The 11,803-nt window shown below is 43.6% G+C and overlaps 1 protein-coding gene across 1 annotated transcript; it reads left to right on the top strand.

The window, feature by feature from the left end:
• The first annotated feature begins 235 nt into the window (after positions 1-235).
• On the top strand, positions 236-11,471 carry bend4 (BEN domain containing 4). The gene is made up of 6 exons (XM_086023970.1): positions 236-707; positions 6,973-7,521; positions 8,296-8,387; positions 8,469-8,495; positions 8,944-9,184; positions 9,343-11,471. The coding sequence occupies exons 1-6, from the start codon at positions 320-322 to the stop codon at positions 9,573-9,575; spliced, it is 1,530 nt and encodes a 509-aa protein (XP_085880096.1). The 5' UTR covers positions 236-319; the 3' UTR covers positions 9,576-11,471.
• Positions 11,472-11,803: the final 332 nt, after the last annotated feature.

Consider the following 11,803-nt stretch of genomic DNA (forward strand, 5'->3'; position numbering starts at 1 on the left):
GATGTAAATGTTGTCTGCGTGGATGTGGAGTTATGGACTACAAAGAAAGCTGGTCCCGCCTGTCGACCAACAACACCCCCCCCCCAAGCTCCCTCAGCCACCTCCCCTCCACTCTCCTTCCCTTCCGGACCAGTCTCGACATCGACCTCCCGCCTGGGGATTGGAGAAGCTGCATGTCAGTAAAATATTCGAGCCATAAACACCCCCCCCCCCCCCCCCCCCCAAGTCTGTCCTCCGATAACCGAGCCTGGCATACAGTGACAAACGATCCATCGCAAGCACCTCTCCTTACCTGGACCCACCTGGCTGGAAGGCAGGCATGGAGGAGGAAATGCAGCCCGCCGACGAAGGCCCCTCCGCCGCCAAAATGAGACGCGGTGGCCCCGCCAGGACCCTCCACTGCAAGTCGCGCCTCGACCGCTCCGCCTCGATCGAGCCTTCGCTGTTCACTGACGCTCGACAGTTCACGTTCCACCCCGGCCAGCATTTCCCTTTCCAGACGCAGTATCAGCTAAATCACCGCCAGAGGTTGCCCGCGGAGGGCAGGCCCAGCTGCGGGGTCCCGACATCCACCTCCATGGAGGCAGCGGGCGGCGTCGCTCTCGGTACCCAGCAGCGGCGCGCCATCGTCGGCATAGCAGAGTCCACACTCTCCGCTGGACGACTCAAGCAGCAATCTCCAGACTGCACGTTTGGGATCACTTCAGGTGCGTTCACAACTTTAAGTTCAGGCTGTTTTGCATGTCAATGACATTTTAGAATACTACATTAGAATGATATTTGACTTTTACTTTTGCCAGTACTGATACTCACTGCAACTGCAATGAATGAAAAGAGCAACATCTCTTATTTGTTACCCTCTAGCGTCATGTTTTGTTTCATTTCTTCTTGTTAGCTGTGATTGATATTCAGTTGTAATAAGAGCAGCCATGATTGGATCACCACTGTGCAAAATAACATTGGACTGAATTACGTGCACTGTGCACATGCATTCTGTTTGTGTATGTGTGTGTGTGTGTGTGTGTGTGTGTGTGTGTGTGTGTGTGTGTGCGTGTGTGTGTGTGTGTGTGTGTGTAGCCTCCACAATCTCCTGTTGAAAGACATTGTTCCAGCTCAGGCTGCTGTTCACAGGGGTGGGTTTAAAGGGGGATGTCTGTGCCCAAGAACGATGGGAGGGTGCGTCCAAGGCAGACCGACCCTGAGATGAAAGCAATGAACCTAATCCTCGCTGCCATGAAATTAAACAGGAGACATCTCATCCTCTAATCACGTTTTAATCTCTTTATCACATTTGGCAGATCGCGGCGTCTTTATTGTTGCTTTGCAGCTTTGTTGGAGCATTTGGTATAATACCAAATCTGCAACAACACGTGTGCCGTGCAATAGCCAAAATATTGTTAGTGCAGTAGATTTGTGTGCCAATTTGTTCACATTTCACACAAAATATTTCCTTACAGAGTTAGGGAAATAGAAATCATCGGGTTCTGGCATAATGCCCCTCAGCTATAGGAGGTTTTTTTAAAGACCCTTTAAAGTTAATTCAAAGATTTGTTTTGTAATACAGTGTATTATACATGTTTGAAGATAATCACAGAACATGTGCAAAGGCAGAACTATGTAGTACTTGATTGTGGAGATAAAGCATTAAAGATTTTCTTGGGGGCGCAACGTAAAACAACACTACGCCACACTTTGGGGTTCGTTATTAGTCTTCCTCAACTACTTGGTAAGAATTTGAGCGCCTCTCTGGAAGGTTTGTGCACCTTTTCATGTCAGTCCATAGATACGCCCGCTACTCCAGGAGGAGGTCCCAAAGGTTCCCAAATAGTGGCAAAAGAGTGGCAAATATTTGCGAATCTTTGCATTACTGTCCCAAATAGTCGCTAATAAAAGTCGCCATCTGTCTTTCGTAAACACTTTTCCAAACAAAGCATCGTAAAAGTTGCAAAATATCGCTAATGATGCCCCTTGATTTTCGCAGAAATTCATCCGAAAAAGTGGCGAATACAACATACGCGTCTTTCGCAAGTATTCGCCGCTCAGTGAAGTACCACGAATAGTTTTAATGTTTTTTCGGGTCGTAAGAAAATTTCATGTGCGAAATTTCCTTGCGACAAGAAACAACAGTATAAAAATTTGAGAACGTGTTGGCAGTAAGAAAAACTATGACAATCATAGAACATGAAATGAAATGGGAATGTGTCTGGCTATTGAATACAAGAGAAGAAATGAAGTTGATTAAATTTTGCATACATAAATTAAGTTTACCAAGCAGATGTTGATGTGAACTTTACATTATAAAGGGTATACCTAAAGGCTAATGACTAATAACTAGCATGAAAATGAACTGAAGAGTGGATTTTGGAAGGGATAGGCTTTTGCCGATTTTGCCGGTCCCTCATCCGTCCGCGACCTGGGCACCCTTCCGTCATCGTCCCTCCATTCTTATTCATAAGAATAGTCACCCTCCGACCCTGTCTGTCCTCGTCCTTTTAAAGCGCTTCCCTCCTTACATTTTGTCAGTCCGCCCCCTTCCCCTGCCCAAAAAAAGCATCCGACTGTTATAACGCAATACTATTGTGTTTTATTGCAAAACGTTTGTGTTATAACGCAATAAGGTTTACGTTTTTATTGCGTTATTTTTACAATAAAAGTAATTATTGCAAAATAACGCAACGTTATTTTTAGGAGGAGAACGAAAGACTTCCACTTCTGGGTCGTAGCTTTAAGTGTACGGTGGCGCTGGCATGAGCATGGATGACGGTTTGGAGAGATTTTTACACTCTTGAGATGTCCCAGACAAGGACATACTTTGCATGCAAAGGGATACGGTATGTACTAATTGGTAACAGTTAACAAAACAAAATTGCTATCCACCTTTTTCCTCATCAGTGAAATGGGCATCCTGTGGCGTAATCCATAATATTACATGTGTTAAACCACTAGAGGGCAGACTATGCCTGTGAGTACAATGTTACTGCAGGGAATGCATATAAGCGGAACAAAAAGAACTCTGCAGTGTTTTGCAAGCCGTTAATAAAGGCGGCGCCGTGGTATCGCGGAAGAGAACAGTGTTCTTGCTTTTTAAAAGAACAAAACACGTCAGTCGGTACTTGACCTGGTTAGGGACGATTACAGGGATGGACGAAAACCCACGTCCGTCCTTGCTTAATTCGCCCTTTTTAAAAAACGTCTTGGCCTTCATCCCCAAAACGTTCGTCCGTTCCCGATTGTAACACCTTTGTTGTGTTCAAATTTGAAAGGTTCCACCACAATACTTTCGAGGTCAAAACAAAACCAAATATCCTGAAATGTATCGAGAATTACAAACATGCCACTCATTTTCACTGACGACGCGCTTAATGTTCCCTTGATGACAGGAAATAAACTTGATGAAAAGAAGCACACAATCGCGTCGACTGCATGCATATAAAAACGGCCTTCTCCAAGTATTGTGATTAAAACAAATGGGCCTCATGAGTTCTCCACGGCTGAGCGTGTTGCTTTTAATGACGTTTTATGAGGCTACTCTGCTCGCTGTGCCACAGAATCGGAGGGAGAAGCAGTAAGGCGGGAGGGAGGAGCGAACGGATGATATCAGCCACATCTCCACTGCTACACACAGACACTGCGCATATTAATAACTGTGACACATCTGTGCCAGGCTGATAGACACATCTGAGCGGCTGTGTGTGTATGTAGGGGACGTGCCTGGCTAAAAGGCTGGAATATTATTCCTGTTAAGTTCCACAATCACTTTTAGAACCATAATCATGAACATTGGTAAATGAATACTTCTGACATTGTCGGTCATAACATTAGCATTATCTTTGCAAAGGCTGTGTGGATACTGAATATTGACGTGTGAATTTAGAATATTAACAAGCCTATGTTTCTATGAATAATGTTGTTTGTAACTGTAATGTTAAATAAGAGAAACATAAGGGATGGTGAAACAAGCTAGTTATTATGATGTCATGGCTAAAGTACTTAAAGGGGAAGTCAACCAAGCATATTTCTTTTCAAGAATATTTTCTTTGCAAGCCCACTAGTTGAAACAAGGCATTCTGATAAATATTGCATTTGTGGAATGAGATTTAATCCACCCCTTTTTAGCCATCTCTGGGGGCGGCCATTTTCTCATTTCTGTCGACTGAAAATGACGTCACAGTTGCTCAGGGCTCAGGTAATGGCCAATCACAGCTCACCTGTTTTCTGAAGCTGAGCCATGATTGGTCGTTACCTGAGCCCTGAGCGACAGAAGTGACAAAATGGTTGCCCCCTGAGATGGCTAAAATCGGGTGGATTTGGCTGCTTAACTCTTATTCCACAAACGCAATATTAATCAGAATGCTGTCTTTCAACTAGTGGGCCTGTATAGAACATATTCCTGAAAAAAATTGCTGGGGTTGATTTCCGCTTTAAAGTGGAAGCTTTCCCCCCCAAAATAATATGTTCTCTGCAGGTGCACTAGTCTAAACATTGTGATTAATATTGCGTTTGTGGAATATGAGTTAAGGAGCGAAGCTCCCTCGTTTTTAGCCATTTCAGGGGGCGGCCATTTTGTCACTTCTGTCGACTGAAAATGACATCACAGTTGCTCAGGTAACAACCAATCATGGCTCAGCTTCAGAAAACAGGTATTATCTGAGCCCTGAGCAATTGTGATGTCATTCATTAGAAGTCAACAGCAAATGGCAAAATGGTCGACCCCTGAAATGGACAAAAACGGATGGACTTTACTGCTTAACTCATATTCCACAAACACAATATTAATCAGAATGCCGTGTTTGGACTAGTGGGGCTGCATAGAACACATTCTTGTAAATAAAATGTTTGGGTTGACCTTCACTTTAACAGTAACTGCAGAGAGTACCAACTATCTGTTAGGGGCAAGGGCTTTGTTAGGGGAAGCGTCAACTTTACAGATGCCACGTCTGCTCTGCAGGCGTCAATTTGACATGTAATGACAACTACTGTGATTCATGTCAATATTAGTCGCAATACTGTTTTTATCAGTTTGGTTTTTTTTGTCTTCAGATGTGAAAAAAGGAAACATCTGCTTGAGGTGCAGTGTTGATTTTTCTTGCAGGCTGATTAAAAAACGAATCTCTTTTTGCTCAAAATCATAAATATTCCTATGTCCGTATTAAGAGTTTCTGTAGCTCCTTTGTCCTCACTTTAATAAAAAAAAAAAAAAAAAGGCCTCGAGGATTTTTCATCCCATTATAATACAAGCCGTGCTTCAAACTCGAGTTAGTTGAAGATAGTGAGACCTTGTTAAAAGTAGGTCATGCAGCTGGCAGGAAGCAGGCCTCATACAAGAGAGAGTTGACTCGGATAACAACATAGCAGCTGAGTCTACTCAGCTAACGTAGGGAGGCTGTAGGTGTCGCATAGGTGGAGTCAAGTCAAGGACGCCGTCAGGAGGAGCCTGCTCAGCAAATGGAGAGCGATCAGACTGACAGAATGAGACACAGGTAGAACACAAAACCTCACATAGTGCCACATACACTACTGTTCAAAAGTTTGGGGTCACCAAGAAATTTCCTTATTTTTGAAAAAAAAACAGTTTTTTTTTTTCCAATGAAGATCATTTTAAACTAATCAGGAATACACTCTATACATTATTAACGTGGTAAATGACAATTTGAGATGAAATGTCTGTTTTTTGGTGCAATATCAACGTAGGTGTATAGAGGCCGATTTCCAGCAACTATCACGCCAGTGTTCTAAAGGTACAAGTTGTTTGCCCATTACGTCACAATGCTCAAGGATATTAGAAAACCTTTGCGCAATCATCATTAGCACTGTTGAAAATAGTTTAGCTTAATAGAGAAGGTTAGGTCTTAGGGAGTAGTACACACCGTTGTAGCATAATCATCAGTTTCTTGGCAATTTCTCGCATGGCATAGCCTTAATTTCGAAAGAAACAAACAACAAGAATCAACTGTTGAGTTTCACATGGCAATCCTTTTTTTCTGTCCATTTTGAGATTTTAATCGACCCCTCAAATGTGCTGCTGCTCGTAGTCAACCTCCTCAAAGGAAGGTCAATTTTATAGCTTCTCTAGTGCTAATGATGATTGCGCAAGGGTTTTCTAATATCCTTGAGCCTTCTGGCGCAATGGGCAAACAACTTGTACCTTTAGAACACTGGCGTGATAGTTGCTGGAAATGGGCCTCTATACACCTACGTAGATATTGCACCAAAAAACAGACATTTCAGCTCCAATTGTCATTTACCACGTTAATCATGTATAAAGTGTATTCCTGATTAGTTTAAAGTTACCTTAAAAAAATTTCTTACGTTTAAAAAATAAGGACATTTCTTGGTGACCCCAAACTTTTGAACAGTAGTGTACATAAAGTTGTGTTCATGGCAGGGGCGGAGGCAGAACGTGGCTAATGGGTGGGCCTGGAAAAAATGAGGGCGGCCCTGAATATTTCTCTCACTGAGTATATTCAAATAAAATGACAAACTAATAAAGTTCAGATCTTCCTTAGACAACCACAATTATGCCATTCTTAATTTTCAATGAAATAAAAACACACAACAGAACACAAATTCCAAAATAATTTAATAATAATTTACAAAAAATTTCAAAGTATATATTTTTTTCAGGAGTCTCACTGGGTGGGCAGTCCGTCAATCTGGGTGGGCCTGTGCACACCCAGGCTCACCCATGGCTCCGCCCCTGGTTTTCTTCGTAGAAATTGTACCGATTTTTTGCTCCGTATGAGAATAAACATTTTGTACTCAACTTCACCGGCCTCCAGCCTTCTTTATCATACCATCCAAACTGCAGATGTTTTTTTAGTCTATTTTAAGACATTTTAGAAGAGGTCCATTTCAACTGGCACTACCTTAGCTCCCCAACTGTCCTGAACTCTGCACCCTCACATCAAATCTGGCAAGAGTTTGCGCAAATAGTACCAACCTGAAGTGAAATCGTTTGTGTTGTTTCTTCAGAGAACCGACTCATCTTGGACGCCTTCGCCAAGGAATGCAGTCGAGTCCTCAGCCTCCTCAACAACGGGCGGCTGCTGGAACCCTCGCCGCCCCTCCCGTCCAGCATCAAGACAGAGGACGGTTCCGCCACCAGTCATTGTTCCAAGCCCGAGGAGAGCTCCTCCTCCTCGTCCACCGAGCCAGAAGAGGAGGCGCAACAAAGCCATTTAAGCAAACAACAGACCTCTGCTGTTCTGCGCATCTTCACGGACTCACTACACAACTATCTGCTCTCCGGGCAGCGGCAACAATCTCATCTGGTTGTGGGCCTGGACGAGGAGCAGTGCCACTCAGCCGAGGCCGGTTCCGAGGTCTCTCCTCCGAGACGCACCCTGGTGGGCTGGGGCTCCCCGACGCCCTCCGACTCGTACGGACACCCTTCGTCCACGCTGCCGGAGGAGGAGGACGAGGAGGAGAGCTGCTGCCCACGTTGCCTGGAGCTGGAGCAGGAAGTGCTGTCGCTGCAGCAGGAGAACGAGGAGCTCCGCAACAAGCTGGAAACCGTCCCAGGTGCGTTCATAAAAGACCCTTTTTACCACTTTTGAACCCATAACAGCTGTGATCGGAAGCTTTTTGGCAGATGGAAACCGTCACTTCATTTTTTGTTCATATTGTTTCTGTTCAACTAGGCTTGGGACGATTACCAGTTTGACGGTTTGCCGTGGTTCTAAAAAGTTGCGGTTTCAATAGCCGCGAATACTGGCTGTCGCTGGTAGCGAGTTCTTACCAAATACAGTACAATATAATTAATTGCCACCTACTAACTTTTTTTTTCTCTCCTTCTCGGTGATCAGAGAGGGAAGGGGTGAGCATTTGCGCACGGAGGAGGGAGGGAGCAAGACGGAAGAGACACTGCAAACACGAATACCTGCTCTGTCGATTAATGTTTGTAGTCCTAAAAACAAAATGGTGCCAGTGGGTACCAGTTAGTCCCAAGGACAACATGAGTAGCCCATGGGCCTGTTCTAAAAACGGCTCACTTGTGATGGGACACAGTAACTTACAAGGAAGAATTCAAACACTGAAGATACATACTATATATGTACAAACTAGAATAAAATCACTAAGATCACAACCAATTCAAACTTGATCTGATTAGATTTGATAAAGACTTGAGCAGCATTTTGTTGGACCCAAATCAATGTGTGGATCGTGGGAACATTTTTGGAAGAATACCTGCTAAGAATAACACGGCAAATCTGGTAGATAAATCAAAACAGGAAATTGCAGGCACCAAACATACTGCCATTGTGTTTGTTTTCTCATTGATTGTCACTTCTGCAGTCCCCTGTCAAAATGTCCTTGACTACTTCAAGAACGTTGTGGAGTTCCACAACCAACTGGAGCCGCCAATACCAGAGGAGCCGCTCACTGAGGTGAGGTTCAAATGAAAGCTCGGCTTGCGTGTTTTAATGGTAGTGCGTGTTCAAGTAAAATTGCATGTTCTATTTTTGTAGGAAGAAGAACAGCAGACAGTCTTTGAGGTTTGTGGGGTTTTTTTTTTCATACCACGTATTTTATTCATACTAAAAAAAAAAAAAAAAGGCTGGAATCCTAGTATCTCACTTGGGCCAGATGTCAGACAGAAAATCAATAAGATTCCTTGTATTGACGAAGAGTAAAAATCACCTCAAATTTGAAGTTGCTTTCGAAATCTGCAAGATAGCAAGTTGCTTAGTTGGTTTTCTCTTTTAGTTTTGAGTATAGGGAAGGGGGGGGGGGTCCCTTTCAAGTCAAGATATGATAGACCGTTATGATATAAGTCAGAGCCACTAGACAAAGGAGAAATACGCTTGGTTGCATGCACGGTTTTTTTTTGGACTTGTTTAGTTGCCAAATGCTGCCGTCCATCATGAAAGGGCTGTTCATGTAACATCTCATCAAACATTCCAAATTTAGAAATGTTCCAAATAATAGTTCCACTCTATACAGGGAAGCAAGCAGCTGCTGGAGAACTACCCTCTCTTCATCACCAATAAGCAGTGGGACGAGGCGGTCAACTCCTCCAAGAAAGACGGCCGGCGGCTGCTGCGCTACCTGATCCGCTTCGTCTTCACCACCGACGAGCTCAAATTCTCGTGCGGCCTGGGCAAACGGAAGCGCTCGGTCCACTTGAGAGAACCGGGCCAGGAGAGACAACCGCTCAATCCTGTCAAAGTCAGCTGCCTCAGAGGTACCAACCGGCTGCCTGTTTTCGATAGGGATGTTGGTGAAGCACACAGAAGTTAAATCTTTGCTCCATGTCATACCTGTACATTTTTGGGGAAGCATACTAAATACAAAACGCAGCCAAATAAACGTTCCTTTTCTTTTCCCAACTGTCTTCGCCAGAGTTCATTCGGATGCACTGTGCCTCCAATCCGGACTGGTGGATGCCCTCCGAGGAGCAGATCAATAAAGTTTTCAGCGACGCCGTCGGCCACGCTCGGCAGGGCCGCGCCGTGGGCACCTTCATGGGGGGCGGAGGAGGTGTTGGTAGCGTCCTCTACCTGGACGGCTTTGACGGACACTTGTCTCAGGACGAGCTCTATTTGAAAGGCTGTCACAATGGCCAGTTGGACTGAAGGAGCCTCGGCAAGTGTAGCTACGTATACAGCAACGTATTCCAAATCGCTCACCTTGTCTTGTTACTTTATAACAGGGATGGGGAACTATTTTCCTATCAGGGACCAAGTCCTTCAAGGGCCACACTAAATTCATGAAAAACGTGAATGTGACGATCCCCCAAAAATGTTTCCTAATATACAATAAGAGCAAAGGTAGGTTAAATGATTCTTTTTAATTGTAACAGTTCCTCCGAGGTTGCATTTGTGTATCAGACGGCCAGATCAGTTGGTCTCACATGCTGTTTATTGCCCGTGAATCGTCGGTTCCTCACCCCTGCTTTACACAGACACAATATTCCACATGAGGCTCTATTTTGTAGCCCAACAATAGTTACATGCAGGTTAGACTCAAAAAGGTTTTGTACCAGATTTTAGTCTTCCATTTGCCCTCTTTTCTTTGTTTTGTTTAACACGTTAGAAAGTGGGACATTATGGAAACGAGTCACGACACTCAAACTCCTCCGTTACACAAAATCAGTTCATTTTGGGGTGGCTGGTCATTAAGCGAAACAGGCAATGTCCTTTGACGGTCATGAAGCACCTTTTAATTGTGACCCTCTTTTTGAGTGCCCCCTGAAGAGGTAAGTTTATATAACCCGTAGTTTTATACTTTGCTTAATTTAATTAATATTCATGTGTCCCGTTTCCGCAGTGAGATGCTGATAATGGTTCACCCTCGTTAGCCCTTGTTGGAGTATTTCATCCCTAACTGTAGTTAGGTAACGTTTACACCCCGTTTGCCCGGAACGTAGTTCAGCGTGGCATGGCCACTTTTTTCCGCTCCATGCTGTTTTCTTATGGTCTATCATGGTATCCATGACGGACCGAGGCTGGGGTGGAGGGGCTGCTGAGTCCTGGCACCTCAAAGGCACACTAAGAATGCCTGTCCTCTACTGGCCCAGCAACTTCCCATGGGGTCCTCCATGTTTCTCAAGTTCAATCGAGGTTTTCTACATTTGTGGCCCCGGCCGATTGGAATGAAGCTCCCAGAACCCATCTCAAGAATCGGTGTCAGTGCACATGTTGCCGCTAAATAGATGTTTGATAATATTAGTTTCCTGTCTACAAATAAGACACGTTTGACCATCCCATTCGTCCCTCCGTGTTGCCTCACGATCATCCTGTTTTGTCATAACAACGGGGATGCCGCGGTTGGTGGGAAGTGTAACGTAGGTCTTCGGGCTCCTTTTTGTTCCATGTTGTACAGCACACATTATCCTTGTGAATGTTTTAAAATTGTATACATGGGAAACGTAAGTCGAACATTGCTATCGAAGCACTGAATTGTGGGAGCGGAAATGTAAAGTGAAACAAAACAGAAACCATTCCTTTTAAAACCAATGCTCCTTTTAATAGATTTTTCCCCTTATGCTGTTAGGGTGCCACCATAAAATAATGCCTTAAATTTGACATCCAAAATGTTAATTTAATGTCCCAATGACAACGTTTGACTGCCCCAACTGAACCACAGCAAGATCGACCTATCTTCATGTGCAGTTTTCCCGCTCTTTAATACAGTATGTTCACTTTAATTATATGGCATTGTGTTTTTCATTGGGAAACTCAAATCCAGTGTTTGAATGTACTTCGTCAATTGCTGTGTAAAGGTGTACTGTGATATTAAGTACGCTTACGTGCAAGTGTTTGTTCTTTTTAAGCCAGGTAGAAAAGTGCCACAGGAACCTTAAAAATGTTGCATTACGTCCATTACGTCAACATTTAACTGTATCGCACCTTTATCCTTTCAGTGGCTTTTTCGAAACACTGTGAAAAGAAACGTTGATTTGATTTTTACAAATCTTATAGTTTCATTTCCTGGTTTATAATTCATAATAAAGAAAACACTAAAACTTATCAATCTTTTGCATCTTCTTTGAATTTAGCTTGCTAGCAATCGCGTTAGCTATCCGCCTAGCTCCAGGCTTGCATGCATGTCTTTCCTTGTATTGGAGCTATTTTAATCAGGTTATAGTGTGTATTTTAGGTTCAGGTGATCAAATGACATTGAAAGTATGATGCAGATAGTTGGAGATACATATGCCAAATTAATAGAAGCACGTTACACTGGTATATAATAATAAAGTAATGACTACAAATTGATACATAGACTGTAGTGTAGGCCCTACAGATCATCAAATAGTAAATCATAAAATGCATGTCAATTTAAGTAGCGTTTGTTTCCCCCT

This window comes from Filicampus tigris, chromosome 2 (assembly GCF_054856515.1).
Source record: "Filicampus tigris isolate MCC_2025a chromosome 2, RoL_Ftig_1.0, whole genome shotgun sequence".
Taxonomy (NCBI): domain Eukaryota; kingdom Metazoa; phylum Chordata; class Actinopteri; order Syngnathiformes; family Syngnathidae; genus Filicampus; species Filicampus tigris.

What these genes read in the sequence shown, in the direction of transcription:
- bend4 (XM_086023970.1), top strand. Translation starts at nt 320, where the DNA reads ATGGAGGAGGAAATGCAGCCCGCCGACGAAGGCCCCTCCGCCGCCAAA. An exon ending in AACAGCAGACAGTCTTTGAG is followed by an intron (nt 8,496 to 8,943) that starts GTTTGTGGGGTT and finishes CACTCTATACAG; the next exon opens with GGAAGCAAGCAGCTGCTGGA. An exon ending in CAAAGTCAGCTGCCTCAGAG is followed by an intron (nt 9,185 to 9,342) that starts GTACCAACCGGC and finishes TGTCTTCGCCAG; the next exon opens with AGTTCATTCGGATGCACTGT.